At 42.5% G+C, this 22,952-nt stretch overlaps 1 protein-coding gene and 1 non-coding gene across 4 annotated transcripts in view; one reads left to right on the top strand and one right to left on the bottom strand.

Annotated features, from left to right (window-relative positions):
- Positions 1 to 554: 554 nt before the first annotated feature.
- The window catches only part of PLSCR1 (phospholipid scramblase 1), a 92,363-nt gene continuing 69,965 nt past the window's right edge, over positions 555 to 22,952 (bottom strand). For 2 of the 3 annotated variants that reach the window (XM_029068035.2, XM_029068028.2), the window contains exons 2-9: positions 18,182 to 18,208; positions 14,080 to 14,160; positions 11,993 to 12,177; positions 9,595 to 9,637; positions 8,423 to 8,643; positions 6,917 to 7,078; positions 4,742 to 4,903; positions 555 to 1,047 (exon numbers count right to left, since the gene is read on the bottom strand). In XM_029068035.2, coding sequence (XP_028923868.1) covers positions 1,009 to 1,047; positions 4,742 to 4,903; positions 6,917 to 7,078; positions 8,423 to 8,643; positions 9,595 to 9,637; positions 11,993 to 12,177; positions 14,080 to 14,160; positions 18,182 to 18,194 — 906 coding nt within the window. In that variant the 5' untranslated portion in view covers positions 18,195 to 18,208 and the 3' untranslated portion in view covers positions 555 to 1,008. Of the gene's footprint in view, positions 1,048 to 4,741; positions 4,904 to 6,916; positions 7,079 to 8,422; positions 8,644 to 9,594; positions 9,638 to 11,992; positions 12,178 to 14,079; positions 14,161 to 16,455; positions 16,553 to 18,181; positions 18,209 to 22,952 lie in introns of those variants that run through there. The other variant, XM_007662965.3, reaches the window with a different exon arrangement.
- Positions 19,967 to 20,104, top strand: LOC114815492. Its single transcript, XR_003763271.1, has one exon. It is a non-coding gene; the product is annotated as a small nucleolar RNA SNORA7 (small nucleolar RNA).

Here is a 22,952-nt window from a genome sequence, read left to right as displayed (position 1 = left end):
GGTAAGTACAAGCCAATCACATTGGACACAATGTCCCACATGAGACTCACAGTCTTAATCCCCATTTTACAGATGTGGTAACTGAGGCACAGAAAAGTTAAGTGACTTGCCCAAGGTCACACACCAGACAGATGGTGGAGTTGAGATTAAAACCCATATCCTTCTGACTCCCAATCCCACGCTCCATGCAGTAAACTACGCTGCTTCTCGTCTTCTGTTCATCATTAAAGAAGCTCTGTGATCCTTACAGACTACTCTGACACCACTGAGGTGTGTCTGATCTCACATAAGAGGGATGCCTACAAGGAGAGAACGACTAGTTCAATAAACACCTGAACAATCCTCTCACCATCAAGGAGGAGGAGAATGAGTCTCTTCAAAGTATAGAAACCTTATTTCCAACTTTTGAAAAAGTAACTTTGAAAGGCAAATCCTCATCTCAGTTTATCAGGTAAAGTTTACTAGACCACAAGATCTAGAGATTTTGTGACTTATTACTGGATTATTATTTTTTTGATGAATTTACAGCTATAAAATCACAGTTCAGTCATTGGTGCTGCTCTGTTCATTTATTTATTTTGATACATTTACAAATTATGTGTAACAATTAAAACTTGCAATATGTATTTGAATTTTATACTGACATTACAAAGTATAATTTTTACATTATGAAATAGCTCAAAAACCAAAGATAAAAATGTTTCTTTATTGAGAAAGATAAATATCTATTGGACTACTGGTCTTGAGCCACAAACTGTATTTCTCAGTAGGCATGGTGGGATCAACAGTCAGTCAAATCTCAATGTGCACTTGTAGTTATCTCCTCGCAGAAAATGAAGGTTTGTGTGATCAAATAACATTTTAAAAATAGATATGAAGAAAAAAAAAGGAAAAACCCAGAATGTCTTCTTAGTTTGGAGATGGGTTGTGAAATTCTATTATTCTCCTATTCTCTTCATGATAATGGCTGGAAGACTATTCCAGGGGTGCATGGACTTGGTCTGCAGGTTAGTGTTCATTTCCAGGGTTTTCAAAATACATGAAGTCCTAGGGGAATCAGAAATTCAGGCAATTAGATCTTTTGTCCCCAGACCCTCCAGCCATCAGATCAATCATTTAAACAATCAACGTAGAGTGTTTATCGAACACTGGCCCCAGCAATCAGTGTACTCAGATTATCTACTGAGTTCGGGTCTCTGCCCATCTTCAAGGGAACTGGGTTTGCTAGGTGTGTGGGTACCATATGGCCACTAAGGCATTGGACTTTTTTTTATGGTACTTATAAAGCAATTACTATATGCCAGGGTGTGGTGGTATACATGAGATAATTGGGGTGGACAAAGTCTAGACTGTAAACTCGTTGTGACAGGGAATGTGTGTGTGTTTACTGTTCTATTGTACTCTCCCAAGCGCTTAGTATAGTGGTCTCCACACAATAAGCGCTCGGTAAATACAAATGACTTAGTCCTTGTCCCATCTAGGCTCATCATCTTAATCCCCATTTTACAGATGAGGAAACTGAGGCACAGAGAAGTGAAGTGACTTGCCCAAGGTCACTCAGCAGGTCAATTGCAGAGCTTGGATTAGAACCCAGGTCCTCTGTCTCCCAGGCCCTTGCTCTTTGCACTAGGCCTTGCTGCTTCTCTTCTCTGCACCCAACTCTTGGGAAAGTTTCCTCGTCAGCTTTGAGGCCGGAGGAGTCGAACTCGCCATTCAGGTTGGATCACTGTCCCATGCCACATCGGGGGATGCTGACCCTGAAGGGACAGGGACTGCATCCAACCCATTTTGCTTGTATCCACCCCAGCGGTTAGTAGAGTGCCTGACACGTAGTTAGTACTTAAATACCACAGTTATTATTATTAACTTCTGCACTGACTGCAAGCTGTTCCCACAGCCATCTGATGTGGCCTCACTGAGAGAAACACTGATGCCAATCTCCCATGGAGAAGGCCTCTTCACAGCTTATCTGGCCGTCCTCATTTTGCTGCCACCCCAGGGCAGACATTGAGTCCCTGAGTCCCACTTTCTCCACAAGCCCCAGGTGTATGCAGCCTCAATGCCAGACCTTCCCCACCCCCCCAGCCATCTAATAATAATAACAATAATGATGATGGTATTTGTTAAGTGTTTACTATGTGCCAAGTGCTGTTCTAAGCACTGGGGGAGATACACGGTAATCAGGTTGTCCCAAATTGGGCTTGCAGTCTTAATCCCAATTTTACAGATGAGGGTACTGAGGCATAGAGAAGCTAAGTGACTGGCCCAAAATCACACAACTGATAAGCGGCGGAGACGGGATTAGAATCCCTCACTTCTGACTCCCAAGCCCGTGCTCTTGCCACTAAACCATGCTACTTCTCATAATAATAATAATGACTGTGGTATTTGTTAAGAGCTTACTATGTTCCAGACCCTGTACTAAGTGCTGGGGTAGATACAAGATAATTGGATTGGATACAGCTCCTGTCCCACAAAGTCCTCACAGTCTTAATCCTCATTTTACAGATGAGATAATGGAGGCACCAAGAAGTTAAGTAACTTGACCAAGGTCACACAGCAGACAAGTGGCGAGTCGGAATTAGAACCCAGGTCCTTCCTATTCCCAGGTCCAAGCTCTATCCATTAGGCCATGCTGATTCAATCCGTGATATTTATTGAGCAATTACATTGTGCAAAGCGCTGTACTAAGCATTTGAGATAGCACAGTGGAGTTAGTAGATGTGATCTCAGCCATCAAGGTGTTTACAATCTAGTGGGGGAGACGAATGCTAGAATGAATGATAGGTAATGGGAAGCCGTAGGGTTTTAAGTGCTACAGGGTATGGGGGAAACTAGCATTTCCCCTCTTTCTGGAATTCAGAGAAGCAGCATAGCTTAGTGGAAAGAGGCTGGGAGTCAGAGGACATCGGTTCTAATCCCGGCTCTGCCATTTGTCTGCTGTGTGACCTTGGGCAAACCACTTAACTTCTTTATGGCTCAATTACCTCATCTGGAAAATGGGGATTAAGGCTGTGAACCCCACGTGAGGCAACCTGATTACCTTATATCTACCCCAGTGCTTAGAACAGTGCTTGGCACCCAGTAAGTGCTTAACAAATAGCCTTATCATTATTATTATTTTTGTTTAAACACAATTCCCTCTTGAGAAATCCTTGAGATGAGACAGCAAGTTGGATTTCTTAAAGAAATCTAGGAGCTGTTTTCAGCTGAGGAAATTTTTAAAGGGCTTCTGGGAAGTGAGACACCCTCGATGCACAGTGGGAGGAGCAGGGAGAGGAAATAACACTGTGCATTCTGGGTGAAAGAGGACGAGAATGAGGAAATTCATTCATTCAATAGTATTTATTGAGCGCTTACATGTGCAGACCACTGTACTAAGCGCTTGGAATATACAATTCGGCAATAGATAGAGACAATCCCTGCCCCGTGACAGGCTCTCAGTCTAATGGAAAGGCCTCCCACCCTCCCATACCCTCTCTCATGTTCTCGAGCCTCCCTTCCCTCACCCCCTCCACAAAGGCAGCTGGGCTTCTTATAACCCACAATGGAGTCTGCCTCCACCAATCCCTGAATTTCCAGAGGAGCAGTTAAACAATTCATCCCCTCGCTCTTTAGCTAGCTAGGTCACAGGACCTCACTTCCTGTCCCAATTCCTCCTTATGGCTCTGGGGCCTGATGTCTGGGTTCTGAGGGGCTTACAGACTGGTACAGACTCTGAAGTCTCTATATGAACTCACTAGCAACCACCAGAAGGAGAAGCTGATAATATTACTCTACCTCATTTCCTTCCTGCTGGTGCCAGGAGGAAATGGGTTCAGGAAAGACCCCAAAAGGATTTTTTACTCTCAAAGCTGTCACTGGTTGTCTTCAGCAAGATAGTTGGAAAAGCTAAGCCCCCAAACCTTTGTTTGTCCCTTACACGGTCCCACTTTGTTTTCAAATGGTGTTTGTTAAGTGCTATTATGTGCAGGCTCTGTACTAAGCACTAGGGGTAGATACAAGCTAATCAGGTTGGTCACAGTTTCTGGGACTAGGTCACTAGGGCCCCAATCAAGAAGATACGCTCAAAGGAGGATGGGATCAATCGGGCTTTCTCAGAATCTTATGTAATTATTATTAGTATCACTATTACATTTGTTATAATTATTCATTCATTCATTCAATCATATTTATTGCGTGTTTACTGTGTGCAGAGCACTGTACTAAGTGCTTGGAAAGTACAATTCATCAACAAATAGAAACAATCTCTGTCCACAACGGGCTCACAGTCTAGAAGGGGGGAGATAGGGACAGGCATCGAAACAAGTAGATGGGCAATTATTATGTATTAAGTTAATCATTTGTTATAATTACTAATTTAAGCATTTGTTATAATTATCATCAAGTTGAGTGTGTTGTGATTATTAATATTAACTTAAAGATTTGTTATAATAATTATTATTATTATTAAGTTAAACATCTGTTAAGTTCTTCCTATGTGCTAAGCACTGTTCTAAGCCCTGGTATAGATACGAGTTTATCAGGTTGGACACAGACCCAAGTCTACATTGGGATGAGCCAGGTACAGCATGGGCCCTAGGTCTAGACTCCTCCCCATTCTCCAGGGCCTAACTCCCTCCAGGGAAGAAGCTTGGGGGGGGATATTTAAAAGGAAGAAGTCATTGAAGTTATATTTCAAGTGCTAAAACAAGAAATTCACAAAGCTATGCCCGATGAATGTCAAAAGTTAAAGACTTACAATGAGGAAACAGGCTCCCAGCATCACAGCTTTCATTTTAACATCCAGGTCTAATGGGAACTGGATCCCAAAGTTATCGGAATCTGTAAAAGCTTCTCTTACCAAGCCGGACCATTGCTTGGAAATCTTTCCCACCACAGTTTGGTCATCCAGCCCCTTCACCTGGAAAGAAACCAAACACAACTTTTTAAGAGGCTTCAAGGCAGATGAAAAATGATTTTCCACAAAACAGGAATTAACCCAACAGGAAAACTACTATTGTGCTGAAGATGCTTCCGTGTAGATATAAAGAAGAATAGGAAAACACATTTTTTTCTCATTTACCCTCTAAAGTAAAATTATAGCAGGGCAGTTATTGCTATTATTATTGTATCGATTAAATGTTTATTATGTGTCAAGCTTTTTTTATAGCATTTTCAAGTGTTTACTATGTGTCAGCCACTGTAATAATAATAATAATTATAATATAATTCATTAAGTGCTTAATATGTTCATAGCACTGTACTAAACGCTGAGGTTGATAGAAGCAAATCGGGTTGGACACAGTACCTGTCCCATGGAGGGCTCACAGTCTCAATCTGCATTTTACAGATGAGGTAACAGAGGCACAGAAAAATAAAATGACTTGCTCAAGGTCACACTGCAGACAAGTGTAGCAGCTGGGATTAGAACACAAGACCTTCTGACTCCCAGTCCCATAAGCACTGGGGTACATACAAGTTAATCAGGTTGGACACAGTCCCTGTCCATCATGGGAATCACAGTCTAAGTAGGAGGGAGTAGGATCTGATCCCTATTTTATAATTGAGGAAACTGAGGCATAGAGAAGTTAAGTGACTTGCCCTAGGTCACCCAGCAGGTAAATTGCAGAGCTGGGACCCAGGTCCTCTGACACCAGGCCCATTTTTCTTCCACTTAGTTAGACTGTCCCTTGACTGTAATCTCAGTGTGGGAAGGGAATGTATTATATTCTGTTATATTCTACTCTCCCAAACATTTAACATAGTGCTCTGCACACAGTAAGCATTCAATAAATACTAAGCACTCGATAACTACAATTTACTGGTTGAATGCTTCTCTAACAAAAGGTGACTTTTCTCCACCACTCTTTTCTAGAGGTAACCCTAGAACAAGCGGGTTCAAGGATCATGGTGATGAAGACCAGCACTAAAGGGAGAAAACAAGAATTTTATTTCTTGGCCAACACTTTCCCTGGGTTCTTCATTTCCTGTTTCTTTTGGTGGTTCTGCTATGCCTTGTCAGGGTGCAAACTCCTTGAAGGCAGGGACTCCGTCTTGCAGAGGAGCTTCCCCTAAAAGCCCTAAGCCTTGTGGCAGAGGAGACTAGGCTGGAGCAATCAATTGTATTTATTGAGCACTTCCTGTGTACAGGGCACTGTACTAAGCATTTGGGTGAGTACAATATGACAGTCGGTAGACACTTTCCCTGCCCATAACCAGCTTACAGTCTAAAGGGAACGGGGGAGTGACCAGTTCTATAACTCAAACCTTCAGAGAGGGAACCTGGACTGTCCAGCCCTATCCTGGTTTGGCTGGCTTGACTGTGGGACAGGAGGAGGAATCTCCTGAAACACAATGGCAATTTCACAGGTGTCAGATGGCAGAATGGATGGAGGAAAGAAGTAATGTGTATCTCGCTAAAGAATGGATGCACTCTGAAGGATTAAGACTTTGCAGATTTGTTTAAATTTAGCCTGTAAGTGTACTGAAATACAAAATAACAAACCTCACTTTGCTCAATTTGATTGCATTCAGATCAACAAGTGACTTCTGATGAGACAAATCTGTGTCAAAATTCAGTTTGCTAAGGTGAGAAGATCTTTGGGAAGAGTCTGACCCTAGGACATATCCAGTTCATTTGGAGGGGTGGTAAGGTTGTTAAACCTACATACTATCTGCTGTGCATGCTAACCCAAGCCCTTTCTCTTTGCTAAAAACTCTCTGCCATGGTAATCAGAAATGACAAAGCCTTTTAAAGTTTGTTTTCCCAGGATCCCGACTGACTTTTCCTATACTATCAAAATAAGTCTAGTTATTCCATTAGCCTTTAAGTGTTCAATCTCGATTTCTTCCTGGAAACTTGGCAAGTAGTCCTATGGGGTTTTTCTTGAATTCAGATGGAAATCCTGGAAGAGAAGCAACACAACCTGCTTACCTGAAAGTCAACATCAGAGCAACAGCTACAGACCACAAATGGGCCAGTGATTTTCAATACGTCTTGTCTGTGCTCATTCTGAATGGTAAATTTGGGCAGACACAGATGCCAGTTCTGGATGACGAATCCAATCGTAACTCCTGGAGGAGACTGAACTTCAAGCTTCAGAAAGAAAGCAGAAATAAAAGCTGAGTTGTTGAGAAAGAATTACTCACTTCAGATCATTCTTAGCTACAGACAAATCATTTGTGAAGATAAACCAATTGAAGTTGTAGAAAAGATTGGCATTCTGGAATTTTAGGGAAGCAGCATGGAAAGAGCTCAAGTCTGGAAGTCAATTCACCTGGGTTTTCATCCCAGGCCCGCCACTTGTCTGCTGCATGACCTTGAGTAAATCACTTAGTTTCTCTGTGCCTTAGTTACCTCATCTGCAAAATGGGGACTTGAGAGTGTGAGCCCCATGTGGGACATGGACTGTGTTCAGTCTGATTTCCTTGAATCTACCCCAACACTCAGAACAGGGCTTGACACATAATAAGCACTTACCAAAAACCATTTTTTTAAAAAAACCCTTTAAAATCCATTCATTGGTTCCCTAAAATTCCCTCTAGACTCTAGGCTCTTCTTGTGGATCAGATGCTCATCCTCTAGAGTGGAAGCTCCCTGGGGAGAGGAAATGTGTCTACCAACTCTGTTCCATTGTACTCTTCCAAGTGCTTAGTATAGTGATCCACACACAGTAAAAGCTCAAATACAAGGGAGAGCTCAAATAAATACCATTAACTGATTGATGGGTCTAACAGAAAAAGATTGGATCTGAGAACCAGGAGTGCTGGATGTCCAGCTCCAGTTCTACCACTGATTTGCTGTATGACCTCGGGCCTATCACTTACACTATATGTGTCTCAGATTACTCCTCTGTAAAATGGGAATAAACCAAGCTGTTTTGAGGAGAAAGTAAAATCAATTAAAGTCCTTTGGAAATATGGGAAGCAGCTTGGCATAGTGGATAGAATACGGGCCTGGGAGTCAGGAGGTCATAGGTTCTAATTAAGGCTCTTCCACTGGTCTGCTGTGTGATCTTGGGCAAGTCACTCCACTTCTCTGGGCTTCAGTTCCCTCATCTGTAAAATGGGGATTGAGACTGTGAGTCTCATGTGGGACAGGGATTTTGTCCAACTTGATTTGCTCATATCCACCTGAGCACTTAGTACAGCACATAGTAAGCACTTAACAAATACCATCACTATCATTATTATTATTATTATAAGGGTGCCAACTGGTTTCCGTTATGTTTAGAATCAGCTAAAATGCTTTCATAGGGTATTTTTTGTTCTGTTTTGATTTTTAGAACAGTCATCTCTCCTCAGGCTTCTCAGATTTGTGGAAGCAAAACAGAATTGTATGGAATCTCCAAAAGCTCCAACTAATGGAGCAAGAGCGCTGAAAGAGCAGAGTGCCTGTGTGGCGCCTAACATAGGTCCCATAAAACAGACCCTTACTAACCTCTTGCAAGCAGCAAGGAAAACAGCAGGAGGAGCATCTCAAAGGTCTCTGCAAGGAGATTACTTCTCTCCCCAAATTATCGAGAATCTTTAGGGTAAAAGGTCTTGCGGCTCCACAGCAGTTTCGTGTACAGCAGTCATTTTCCTCCACCGCGAAGTAAACTCTCTGACCCAGACTGTTCTTAATTTCATATTTGTTATTGGTTTCGAAACCTACCAAAACTAATGAGACAAAACACAGCACAGTTAGAGGACGGGAAAAAGGAAATATCAGGCAGTGTACTGTAGAAAAAGCAGACTAAAAGACTTAAAATCTTTTCCTTTCACAAAGACCCCCTAGATTTATGCAGGCTTTTATACATTTTGGAAAAGTGAGAACTCTTCTATCTTGGTTGGAACTACCTAATGAAAATCAGAGTAATAACATTTCATCCAACAAATGAGAAAGAATATAGAGGACCTCTAATCCAGGATGAGAGGGCCCAAAAGCCAAAAAAAGATCAGATCCTCACTTTAACAGCTAGAGATAAAATGAATAATTTAGAAAACAAAATCTGGACTTGGCAAGAAATTAAAATACAAGCTTACAGTTACCTAAATCCCCCTCTTCCATGCTATCCCCCCAGTTAAGTGGAGGGGAAGGAGAAAAGTCAGGTATCTAAATTGGCATAAATTAATTACTCGCAAATTAATCAGAGAAAACAAGAGCTCTCTGATTTATTTAACCATGAGTCCAATTCCTAATTTATTCCTTTAGTTCCATTTTGGAAACCTGCTGCCTGAAGCTTACCCACATCATGGGACTTAACCGCAGAAAGGAGTAGATGCTGAAAGGAGTAGCTAGAAGACAAGAATCAAGAATCTGAGTGGTATTTTACTACCCTTCATCATCAAGCAAGGGGCAGCACTTGGGGAATAATGTAGGAGGAAGGGAGAGGTTATTAAGATGGTACAGTCATTCATTCAATCATATTTATTGAGCACTTACTGTACGCAGAGCACTGTATTAAGCGTTTGGGAAAATACAACACACCAATAATCAGTGAAATTCCCTGCCCACAATGAGTTTACAGTCTAGAGGTATAGGGAAATCCAGTACAACATTGTGGGCAGGAAACATGTTTTACTACAGGGCTCTGCACACAGTAAGTATTCAAAAAATACAAATCATACCTTCCAGAAGTTCAATTTGCTGGTGAATCAATATCTGATCTACCTAGGATGGTGGAAAAACAACATGAGGTGAGCTGAATCACAAGCAGCCAGAATTAAGAAAGAAAAGTATCACGATAAATTCTCACAAATGATTTCAGTCATTCCCAAACCATATTATTCCACTATGAAAACACCAGCCTCAACAGTACACCAGGCTAACCCGTTTGAAACAATTCCAGAGAATTACTTATATTAATGTTTGTCACCCCCTCTATATTGTAAACTCTCTGTGGACAAGTAACATGTACATATCTATCAATTGCATTGTATTGCACTCTCTCAAGTGCTTAGTACAGTGCTCTGCACATAGTAGGTGCTCAAAAAATACCATAGATGATGATGATGATGATAAATGATCAGGATGTGTTGAAATCCAAGCATTACTATTTTGTCTGTGCACTGTTAGGGGGCAGGCTCTATTTCTTGCTAGTGCCATCTCAGATTATAAATGATTAAATCATCTAAGTGGCTTCCCCTGATAATCCTTTTCCACCCAATTGAAAATAATCCACAACCCAAAAGATAAATTCAGCTTGGCTTAATGGATAGAGCACAGGCCTGGGAGTCAGAAGGACTTGAATTCTAATCCCTGTTCTGCCACACATTTGCTGTGTGACCTTGGGCAAGTCACTTCACTTCTCTGTGTTAAAGTTACGTCATCGGTAAAATGGGGATGAGTGTAAGCCCCATTTGGGCAGAGACTATGTCCAACCTGATAAACGTGTATCTACCCCAGTGCTTAGAATAGTGCTTGGCACATAGCAAGCACTTAACAAGTACCATAATAATTAATAATTGTAATAATTAATGGAGGAAATTTTTGTTCTTCCATCTATGTTTCTATTCATTCTGTAAATAATAATTATGGTATTTAAGCTCTTACTATGTGCAGAGCACTGTTCTAAGAGCTGGGGTAGATACAGGGTTCCCACTTAAGGCTCACATTTTTAATCCCCAGTTTTACAGATGAGTTAACTGAGGCACAGAAAAGTGAAGTGACTTGTCCAAGGTCACATAGCAGACAAGTGGCGGAGCGGGATTAAAGCCCACGACCTCTGACTCCCCAGCCCGCGATCTTTCCACTAAGCCGTGCTGCTTCTCTACTCCTGGAGCAAGTCTGATGTCCTCCTTAGGGGACACCTACGTAATCATTTTTATTATTTGGATGAGGAGACAATGGATGAAATAATAATAGCCCCCTGAAAGCTTGGTTTCAGAAGAGTCAGTCCTGAAACTAAGTGGTTTGGGAACTCCTGACTTTAACAAAATCATCCTCAGGTTAGGGTCACTGCTTGTCAAAACTACATCTGTACTATGTTCTTTTATATTCTTATTCTTCCTCTTACTAACACTATTTTAAAATCTTTTCGTGTGTGTGTGTGTGTGTGTGTGTGTGTATGTGGGCATGTGTGATTTCACCCTATCAGAAGCTCTTGAGAACATGTGTCTTGTTTTAGTAGTACCTTGCTTAAAACTCAATAGATACTCAATACATACCCCTGGTGTCAGTCAGTCAATTGTATTTATTGAATGCTAAATGTCTGCAGAACTGTACTAAGCACTTGGGAGATTACAGTACAACCAAGTAACAGATACATTCCCTACCCTCAGCAAGCTTTAATTCTAGAGGGAGAGACAGATATTAATTGATTGAATCTAAATGGGAACTGGGTTGGCACCAGCCCAATTGCTCACTTCTCGGTCACATAAGACACTCAGTTATCTAGACTGTATGCAGAAGTGAGGAGAGCTACTTATCAGCAAAGTGGGTACTCTGGCCCACTCGCGGAAGATTTTCTCTGTGTGGATTCAGGCCATCAATCAATCAGTGGTCTTAAAAGAGATATTTCGGTTCAAAAACATTGCCACACTGGCCCACTTAAGGAGCTAAGAAAAGAGAGAACCAATTTGTCACAGCAACAGACTTCTTTCAACACAAAGTTGTGGTATGGCCTTGTGGAAAGAGCCCAAGCTTGAGAGGCAGAGAATCTGGACTCTAACCCCAGCTCTGCCAATTGCTTGCTATGTGACCTTAGGCAAGTCACTTAAGTTCTCTGTGCCTCAGTTTCCTTGTTCTCCCTCCTATTTATACTTTGAGCCCCACATGGGAGAGGGACTGTGCCCAACTCAATTAGCTTGTATCTACCCAAGCTTAGAACAGCGTTCAACATGTAAGAAGTGCTTAAATTATATATATAAATTCACACACACACACATCAACTTCCTTCTGTGTGATTCTCAAGGGGCTTCAAGCCCCAAACCCATAGTGGCCCACCCAGTAAGATTTTTTACCACCTGATTTCATTTCCCTTTCTAAAAGCCTTAAGGATTCAGTGGACAAGATGCTAGGAGGTACCTGAGACAAATACTCCAATCCAGGAGGACAGTTTGGTGGTAGAGGCGGCGGAACCATCCATGGCGTTCCAACGGGACCCCCAGGCTGCGGTTGGACGGCAAATCCAGTGGGCTGCATTTGTGTGGGAAACCCGCCGGGTGCAGGGGCAGGATAGCCTCCGTAAGGGACTGGATAGCCGCCAGGGCCTTGTTTGAGCAAGAGGAAGAGTTCGAGACAATGTCAACTTCTGGAAACATACTGGTCCTGAGCAAAATGTGGACAAAGCTTCTCCAGAAAACATAAGGTCAAGCCTAAACTGCCCTTTCCCCTCCCCAGGATGCTGGACTGGCTTGGGGGTGCAAGTGAGACTGAGGGTCCAGGCAGGAAGGATGAAAGAGACACATCTCAAGACGACTAGAACTGCCCACCAAGACCTAGGGCTACTGAAGGCAGCTTGGCTGGAGCTCATAGGGAACCCTCATAGGAAGGGAGGAGTGGGAAGGGAGGGAAAGCTTTTCCTGCTTTTCCTCTGCTTTATCTGGGAGGTGGAGAAAGGACAGAGGAGCCGTTAACCCAAACCTCTCCCTCTGTTTTGCTTTTTGCTATGGTATTAGTGCTTACTATGTGCCAGGCACTTTACTAAGCACTGAGGTAGATACAAGCTTATCAGGTTGGACACAGTCCCTGTCCCACATCGGGCTCAGAGAATGAATCCCATTTTAAAGATGAGATAACTGAGTCACAGAGAAGTTGTGACTTTCTCGAGATCACAGGTCAGACAAGGGGCAGAACCAGGATTAAAACCAAGGTCCTTCTGACTCCTAGGTCCATGCTCTAACCATTAGGTTATGCTGCTTTCTTGATATTTCCGAATTTCAGTCACAGGACAGGACCACATCTTATAGATTGCCTTATCTTTATTTTAATAACAATAATAATAATAATTATGGTATTTGTTAAGTACTTACTATGTGTCAAGCACTGTTCTAAGCACTGGGGTATATACAGAGTAATCAGGTTGTCCCACGTGGGGCTCACAGTCCTAATCCCCATTTTACAGATGAGGAAAATGAGGCACAGAGAAGTTAAGTGACTCATCCAAGGTCACACAGCAGACAAGTGGCACAGCAGGGATTAGAACCATGTCCTCTGACTCCCAAGCTCGTGTTCTTTCCATTAAACCACACTGCTTCTAATTTGAATGTCCCTTCCCCTCTAGAATCTAAATTCCTTGTGGTCAAGGCTCATGTCTACCACTTCTGTTGTATTGTACTCTCCCAAGCACTTAGTACAGTGCTCTGCACACAATCAGTGCTCAATAAATACCACTGAATGAAGAGTGAGAAACTGGTGTTGGGGAGGGAAGAGCTGTGGAAGATTTGGGCCTTCCGGCCTGTAGATTAGGGATCTGTCAAATACTTGAATAATTTTAGAGAGAAAATTCATCCTCCTAGAAAGGTCTTAAATGGGTGGCCCCGAACCTGTTACCCAAGAAATCCAAATCAGGAAAGAAAAAGTCAAGGCTGTTATTTCGAAAAACAGTGAAGAAAGAACAACTTTCCGATCACAGATTATAAACCTTATTTCCCCATCAATTGCATAACGTTTCCTATTAGTCAAATGTGGGGCCTCATTCTCATCCCTTTGCTGGATGTCCTCTAATTTTGGGCATTGTGCAGTTTGGGGTGGTTCATTTGGCCTTGCCCTCGCTCGCCATTCCAGATTCTAGTTCTTGGGTCCCATGAGGATGAGTCACTTTCATTTGTTTCCCTAAGGCTTTGACTTGCAGAGATAATAACTGGCACAGGAAAACAGTCTTCCTGGTTATGAGCACATGCTCTCCCTTACTGGAAGTTTCCCTTAAGGGGAAGTCAGTCACTAGAAAGGGAAACCACTTCCAGATCAAATTTTTTGCATCCCCCAAAAGGTCAACCCCTTTGTGACAAGTTAAAAAAAGCCCCAGAGAAGACAAGGAGCCTGCAATTAGTATGCATCAGAAGGACACAGATAAACTTTCCTCCAGCACTCATTTTTTGGGGCATGGGGGAGGGAGAAAAAGGCAGGGAGGACTCAGGAAATTAAATTTTTGCTTTGAGTCACAAACTTACCTTGGAACCCTTCTGGTGCATACTGAGGTGGATAACCAGGAGGGATGTCTTTTCTCAAGTGTTCTGGATTCATATGCCCATCTAAATAAAGTCCAAATCCAGAGGGTTATTATTTGTTATGGATTTGTTTACAAATTAAGTACAGTTGTGCTTTCTACTAAAAAAAGTACCCACAATTCTTTTCTGGATGAGTCTAAACTGGGCAGGAGGAAACATCATTATTATTATTATCTTATTTATTATTATTGTTATTCTAGGGTTGCAATTGCATTGTAGTCCTCTGAGATTAAATCCAGCTGATGCTAAAGAAATCTGTTACCAGGGTGTTTTGCCTTGATTTAAGGAGTTGGAGTGCAAGAGCAGTAGCTGGTGCTTTTAAAGATACGAGAATTTTGCTAGGAGATTTCATCCTCAGCGTGTGCCTCCTGATAGAATCAGGACCCTGTCTGATTGGCAGCTCTTCCTGAGGTCCTGACACATGCATTCCCACCCTCCCAACCCACCAGGATTCTAGAGACTGTTCCCAATACCACCAGGCTGGCTCTAGGATGGGAAGGCTGGGGGATTCAGTGTGGCCAGAGGAGAGGAGTTACCTCATCTGGAAAATGGGGATTAAGACTGTGAGCCCCACGTGGGACAACCTAATTACCTTGTACTTCCCCCAGCGCTTAGAATAGTGCTTGGCACATAGTAAGCGCTTAACAAATACCATCATCATCATCCGGTGTCTGAACTATGCCGACATTCTTCAGAGAGATTTGAAGATGGGGCAAATGGCCCCTCTTGCCTTACGCCAATCCCCACTAGTATCAGCTCATCATGGAAACAGTCTCTTTTGTTCCTGGCCAATAATAATAATATTCATCCATTTAATCATATTAAGCACTTACTGTGTGCAGAGCACTGTACTAAGTTCTTAGGAAAGTACAATACAGCAATAGAGTGAGACATTCCCTGACCACAGTGAGCTCACAGTCTAGAAGAGGGGAGACAGACATTAATATAAATAAATGAATGATAATAATAATGATGATGATGACATTTGTTAGGTGATTACTATGTGCCATGCTTTGTTCTAAGTGTTGGGTTAGGTACAAGGTGATCAGGTTGTCCCACACTGGGCTCACAGTCTTAATCCCCATTTTACAGATGGGGAACTGAGGCTCAGAGAAGTTAAGTGACTTGGCCAGAGTCACACAGAAGACAAGTGGCAGAGCCTGGATTAGAAACAAAGTGTTTCTAACTCTCAGGCCCATGCTCTATCTGCTAGGCTACACTGCTTCTGGGCAATTCTGGGCAAAAAATGTACGTTCCCCTGGAAAATTATTTTCAAGTTTCTAGGCTCCAGAGGCACAGCCCATGCTTAGAAATACATAATATGTGTAATAGGGAAGCAGCATGGCCTAGTGGGTAAAGCTTGGGCCTGGGAACCAGAGAGGTTGGGTTCCAATCCCAGCTCTGCACCTTGCCTGCTTTGTGACTATGGACAAGTCACTTCTTAACTTCTCTATGCCTCAGTTTCCTCAATTGCAAAATGAAGATTCAATACCTGTTTTCTCTCCTACTTAGACTGTGAGCCCCAAGTGGGACAGAGATTGTGTCTGGCTGAACCTGTAACTACCCCAGCACTTACACATAGTAAGTGCTTAATAAATAACATTAAAAATAAATTCTTGGTAGTCCACTCACACAATAAGCTCAGGCTGAGTCTAAACAATAGTACAGTTATGATCATTATCTATTTAATTCAGGCCCCAAATCCTACTCTAGGAGAAAGATTTTGCTGTGATATTTTGTGTCGGGGCAGACAGGGAGATTGGCTGCCTAGGTAACCAAATTCATTAGCTTCCACTTTACATCCTTGAAGCAACAGCTTGAAAGACAAGTGTGTGAGACATATATCAAACCTTTCAATTCAATCATATTTGAGTGTTTACTGTGTACCGAGCACTATACTAAGCACTTAGAAAGTACAGTACAGCAATTCAAGAGAGAAGCAGAATGGCTCAACAGAAAAAGCATGGGCTTAGGAGTCAAAGGTCATGGGTTCTAATCCACCACTCAGCAGCTGTGTGACTTAGGGCAAGTCACTTAACTTCTCTGTGCCTCAGTGACCTCGTCTATAAAATGGGGATTAAGACTGTAAGCCCCATGTGGGACAGGGACTGAGAGACTCTGTCTGACCTGATTACCTCATATATTAAGTGCTTAACAAATACCATTTTTTTAAAAAAAGAAAACTGCTGCTGAGGGGTTTAATTTTGTTGTCCTCCTATCTGCCTCCTTCTCAGTAGAGACTTCTAGCACTACTAAGGTCTCAATATTAAGACAATGGAAGATAAGCAAACAGGATGTAAATCCAAGATAAAAACAGACCTGCTTTGTCACCAGAAAAAGTTTCTGAACTCTTCAGTCCCAGTGGCGAAGAGACTGTTGTATCTTCCAGGGAGCTGAAATTCTAGAACTTCTGGAACAAAGGAATGCTAAAGAACTTCTGGGGAGCTATTTCCTTCAAGATTCTGCTGAGGGAAGCACCAAAGAAAGATGTCTAATTCCTCTTGAACCCAATAGAAGGATTGTGGTTCTCTAACATTCAGCAGAAAACAAATACTAATACAGACTGTGAGCCTCATGTGGGAAAGGGACTGTGTATGATCTGATCATCTTGTAACTAATAATAGTTTCCAGGAAACATGTCTACCAACTGTCACACTTTACTCTCCCAAGTGTTTACTACAGTGCTCTGCACAAAGTGCTCAGTAAATATAATTGGTTGACTGAATAGTGATATTTGTTCAGCTCTTTCTATATAACAAGCACTATACTAAACTAAGCACTGGGGTAGATACACGATAACCAGGTTGGACACAAACCCTGTCCCACATAGGCACACAATCTAAGTAGGAGGGAGAACAAAGTATTTCATCACCATCTTACAGATGAGGAAGTTGAGGCACAGAGAGGTAAAAAAAAAGACTTGCCCAAGGTCACACAGCAGAGCCAGGAAAAGAACTCAGTTCCTCTGACACACAGGCCCATGATCTTTCCACTAGATCACTCTGCTTTCGAATTCTTGTTACAGTGCTAGCCATAGAAAATGCTTGATAAATACCATTGTTTTTAATGGAGAAAATTAGCATGAAATTAATTCATTTATTCAATAGTATTTTTGAGCGCTTACTATGTGCAAAGCACTGTACTAAGCGCTTGGAATGTACAAATCGGTGACAGATCAGTCCCTGCCCGAAATTTCACGAATGGGTGTGAGAAGTGGTCTAGAAGGAGTGGGATAGGTGAGGAAAGCTGACTAGGCAATATCTATCCAGGCAAAGTGAGCCTGAAAGGGGCCATTTTATAGTATTTGTTAACTGCTTACTATGTATCAAGTACTATAATAAGCACTGGGGGAGATATAAACTAATCAGGTTGGAAACAGAGTCCCACATGGGGCTCACAGTCTTAATCCCCATTTGACAGATGAGGTAACTGAGGCACAGATAAGTTAAGTGACTTGCCCAAGGTCACACAGTAAAGTGGCCAAGCTGGGGTGAAAACCCAAGTTCTCCTGACCCTCAGGCCTGGCTCTATCCAATAATCCATGCTGCTTATTTATCCTGTAATTCAAGTTCAAAATCAAACCCTCCTTCTCCTATTGAGGAAAAAGCAGAAGATAGAAAAGGAGCACAAAGACCATCTTGAACCTGAATCACCTCTAGTTGTTAGCTCCATGTTTATTGTGCAATTGCTTAACCATTTGCCTCATAAGGCCTGTGGAGACACAGGCTGATGAAACCTTGGATCAGCTCTGCAGGGAGAAAATTTGCATGCATTTTCTGTCTTCAAGACTAGCCAGCGGCTCAGGGACAAAACAACCTGTCTGGCTGTGGCAGGATGTAAATGGAGGGATGGAAGGAAGTGAGGGGCTCAGGTACTCATTGTCATCTCAACCCCAGTTGCTGCTTTCTACTCCCAAGAGGGCCAAATGGCCCTCCTCTCCTAAATCCCCCTATACAGATAATGAATACGCAAACCCTCACACCTGCCCCAGCCAGATGTTACAATGGAAATTGAGCTACGGGGCAACTTGATGTTCAGTACTTACAGTTCATATCCATGGTTATAACTGGTTCTGAAAAACAAAACATTGAAAGTTAATTACCTGTAAACTTTATTTCTGTATCAGTACAGATCTCATGGAGTAACTCTCAAACACAGGAACAAGAAACCGAGGAAGGGGAAAGTCATAAGAAGAGAATGTTGCTACATTCTACCGGCTCTTGCAATTGTATTTATTGAGTGTTCACTGAGTAGGCCAACATTTTTCTCTTCTCACACTCCTTTATGTGTCACCCTGACTTGTTCCTTTTGTTTTTCCCACTTCCCAGCCCCACAGTAATTATGACCATGTCTGAAATTTAGTTATTCATATTAATGTCTGTCTCCCCTTCTCTAGACAGTAAGCTCACTGTGGGCAGGGAATGTGTCTGTTTATTATTATATTGTACTCTCCCAAGTGCTTAGTACAGTGCTCTGCACTCAAATATGAATGAATAAATAAAAGAGAGTACAATATAACAATAAACAGACACATTCCCTGCCTTCCCTATGGATTAGCAACCTCCATGGCTAATGCTTTCTCACTTCCAGCAAAGGCAGTTCACCAACAAGCACCAACATTACCAAGATCCGCCCTAACATCACCAAGAACTGCCTTTTCCTCTCCATCCAAACCACCACTTTGTTAGTACAATCACTCATCATATCCCAACTGGATTACTGCATCAGTCTCCTTTCTGATCTCCTAACCTCCTGTCTCTCCCTGCTTCAGTCTATGCTTCACTCTGCTGCCCGGATTATCTTTCTACAGAAACACTCTGGGCATGTCACCCACCTCCTCAAAATTCTCCAGTGGTTGCCTGTCAGCCTTCATATTCATTAGTGGCTTCAAAGCTCTCAATCACCTCAACTCCTCTTATCTCACCTCCCTTGTCGCCTTCTACAGCCCAGCCCACACACTCCGCTCCTCTGGTGCTAACCTTCTCACTGTGTCTTGTTCTCACCTGTCCTGCTGTCAACCCCTGGCCCACATCCTACCTCTGGCCTGGTAGGCCCTCCCTCCTCACAACCGCCAAACTAGCACAGTTCCCTCCTTCAAAGCCCTACTATAAAAGCCCACGTCCTCCAGTGGGCCTTCCCAGGCTGAAACCCCCTTTTCCTCTGCTCTTCCTCCCTTCCCCATCACCTCTACTCCTTCCCTCTCTTCTATCCCCTCCCTGCCTCACCACACTTGTGCATATGCATATATTATGTAATTATTCTATTTACTTTATTAATGAAGTGTATAATTCTATTCATTTATATTGATGCCATTGATGCCTGTCTACTTGTTTTGTTTTGTTGCCTGTCTTCCCCCTTCTAGACTGTGAACCCATTGTTGGGTGGGGATTGTGTCTATTTGTTCCCGAACTGTACTCTCCCAAGTGCTTAGTACAGTGTTCTGCACACAGTAAGTGCTCAATAAATACAATTGAATGAATGAATGAAGCATGATTTCTCCCATAATTCAGGACGCCAGGGTAATAACGAAGCACATTTGTGGAAAATAAGCAGAATGAGCCATCTGAGCCTGTTCGAAATGCTGCCCTTTCACCACTCATATCCAATCAATTATATTTATTGAGAACTTACAGTGGACAGAGCACTTGGGAGAGTACAACAACATACATAGATACAATCCTTGCCCTCATAGATCTTACAATCTAATTGGAGACAGTAAAATCCAAATAGGGGAAGAAGAAATGAGAATAAGTACGTAAGTGATGTGGGGGAGAAGTGGGTACCTGATATTATTATTAATATTTATATTAATGTCTGCCTTCCCCTCTAGTTCCTCTAAGGGTCGCGCCTGGAGAGTTTCCAGTACGTAACCAGTCTCGGCTATGGGAGGGAGAGTCAAGCAGAGGCAAACTCATTCCATTCCTAGCTTGGGCAGTGGCTAGCGAGTGGAAGGCAATCTGCTATAAGTCAAAGCTCACCTGTGCCGGGCAGCAGCAGCATGGGAGAGTGTCGAGGGCGGAGACTGAAAATGACTGAGCAAAGGAGGCTTGGTAAACTAATTCTGTATTTTTACCAAGAAAACTCTATGGATCCACTACCAGAACAATTGCAGATAGAGGTGGGGCATTCAGGGAGAAATGTGTCACTATGGGTTGGACATTTCTCAACAGCATAAAACAACAACTTCATCTCTAGACAGAAAGTTCATTTTGGGCAGGGAACATGCCTAACAGCTCTTTGGTACTGCACTCTCCCAAATGCTTAATATAGCTCTGCACCGAGTAACCACGCAATAAATACTACTGATGGATGGATCCAGGAAACCTTCTCTGACTCACCTCTCTAGATCTAGATATGATTTTAGTAAGGGAGAGTTCTGGTCTGTCAAATATGAAGGGAATGGGAGTTCTGGGGGTGGAGGTGCGAATTAGAGGTCAACGACAACAGAGATATGAAGGAGGAACCACATGCAGGTTGGTCCTGGAGGAACAAATTGTATGGGCTGAATTAAGTCCAGTAAGCCCTCTTTCCCCCTACTCCCTCTCCCTTTTATGTCAACTATGCACTTGGATCTGTACCTTTTAAAGCATCTGATATTCATCCCAAACTCAACCCCTCAGCAGTAATGTGCATAGCCATACTTCATTTATTGATATTAATGTCTGTCTTCCCTTCTAGACTGTAAGCTTCTTGTCGGCAGGGAACTACCGAGTTTGTTATATTGTACTCTCCCAAGCATTTAGTATAGTTCTCAGAAAGCAGTATGCATTCAATAAATAACATGATGACAGTGATGAATTATAGTGAGAGGCGAGCAGGGTTACTTAGGTAACCCTGGAATCACCTCATTCCTGGACACATGGCTTGCTATTATTGCTCGGAAACTTGAATTTGACTGCAATTTTGCAATACAGAATGCTATCATTAAGTTTCCCTATTAATGATAGCAGTGAAATTCAAATGTTACTCTCCCCTTTTCCTGTGAACTGTGAATGGATCATTGTTTCAGAACAAGGTGATCCCTGATGTCAAGGAGGTCAAGTAGCTAATTGGAATGACAGATGGTGCTCTCCATGGCAGGAAAAAGCTTTATTCAAAATTATGCTGTGGTCTACAGAAAGCTGAACGTGGTTCTTCTAATTTGGTTGGGAAGGTTAAGAAGTTTTCATCTTTTCTTTGATAAGATAATTTTAACAGATGGTGGCTTTAAAGCACATTTGGAGTATTCTGTCAAACTCAGTCAACAACATTGTTAACATCACACACAGGCCCAGCAGGGAATGTTGCAATGGTTCTTTCCTCTTTTTAGTAATAGTTCATAAAGTGCCTAGTGGGACTGGGTCAAAATAATCCCCAACTTTCAATGCAAACCTAGATTTGCTTTCTGCTAGATTTATCAGCCCTTCTTTTTAAGAAGCAAAATTCCAGAGAGGAGCCAGGAGCCTAATCCATACGATTAGGGTAAATTTTGGACAAGCTTTCAGATCTGCTTTGTCAATGGGTCTGAAAGAAAAGAAGGGGGAACAGACTCTTGGGAAGGGAAATCGAACAGAAAGTAATTTAATCACTGAGATCTGTACCTTCAATATAAGACCCTTCAATATATCACAGAACCAAGAAGAAACCCATAAAGAGAGAAAGTGGCTTAACTCTATTTGTCAAGCCCTCTAACAGTCTGCCATTCTGCCATTTGTATTTATCTTGTCTTATGCCGTCGAGTCATCCCCGACCCTTAGCGATGCCATGGACACAACTCTCCCAGAATGCCCCAACTCCATCTGCAATCCTTCTGGAAATGTATCCATAGAGTTTTCTTGGTAAAAATTCCAAAGTGGTTTACCATTGCCCCCTTCCACACAGTAAACCTTAGTCTCCACCCTAGACTCTCTCCTGCTGCTGCTGCCCAGAACAGGTAAGTTTTGACTTGTAGCAGATTGCCTTTCACTCACTAGCCCTTGCCCAAGATGGAATGGAAATTCCTCTACTTGACTCTCCCTCCCATAGTCAAGACTGGTAGGGAACTGGAAACTCTCCATGTGTGAGCCTGAGAGGGGCAATCATATTTACTGAGCACGTGTGCAGAGTGCTTTACTACGTGCTTGGGAGACTACAGTACAACAATAAACAGACACATTCCTGTCCACAAGGACATCTAGAGGGGGAGACATGCATTAATATAAATAAATTACAGATAAGTAAGTGCTGTGGGGCTGGGAGTGGGGAATGGATAAAGGGAGCAAGTCAGGAGAAGGCAGAGGAAGTGGGGAAAGAGGAAAGGTGGGCTTAGGGAAGGCCTCTTGGAGGAAATATGCCTTCAAAAGGACTTCAAATGGGGGGAGAGTAATTGTCTTTCAGATTTGAGGAGGAGCCTGGGTCCCAACCTGAACTCCGGGAGCCCGCCCCACTTCAAATCTAATTTTTTATCCTCCTCCTATCAATCCAGAGAGACTATCTTGCCCGATCCCTGGCGATGGACAATGCTATCTAAAGACATCTTATGGTGATTGAAAGAAAATGGACTATCGTCATTTTGGATATCCTCGGAATTTGCAGTTTTCCTGGGCCTGCCAGAGCAACTGACTAAATACTGAAAGGCTCAAAGGCAGTAATCAAAGCCATTTCCTTCTCCAGATCTGCCTGCTGCTCCCCACTGTCTGACACCAGGGACAACTGGGTCCTGAGGTTGAATAGTGGGGAAAGTCCTAGGTTAAAATTTATCCAGAAACTTCCTCTGTAGTGATCCTAAAGTGTTTACACACTTTATTGGATAATTAATCTTTAAAGACAGTTCTGAGAGCAGCAACATGCTACTGGTT

The sequence above is a fragment of the Ornithorhynchus anatinus genome, chromosome 1, assembly GCF_004115215.2.
Source record: "Ornithorhynchus anatinus isolate Pmale09 chromosome 1, mOrnAna1.pri.v4, whole genome shotgun sequence".
Taxonomy (NCBI): domain Eukaryota; kingdom Metazoa; phylum Chordata; class Mammalia; order Monotremata; family Ornithorhynchidae; genus Ornithorhynchus; species Ornithorhynchus anatinus.
This window is presented reverse-complemented; position numbering and strand designations above follow the sequence as displayed.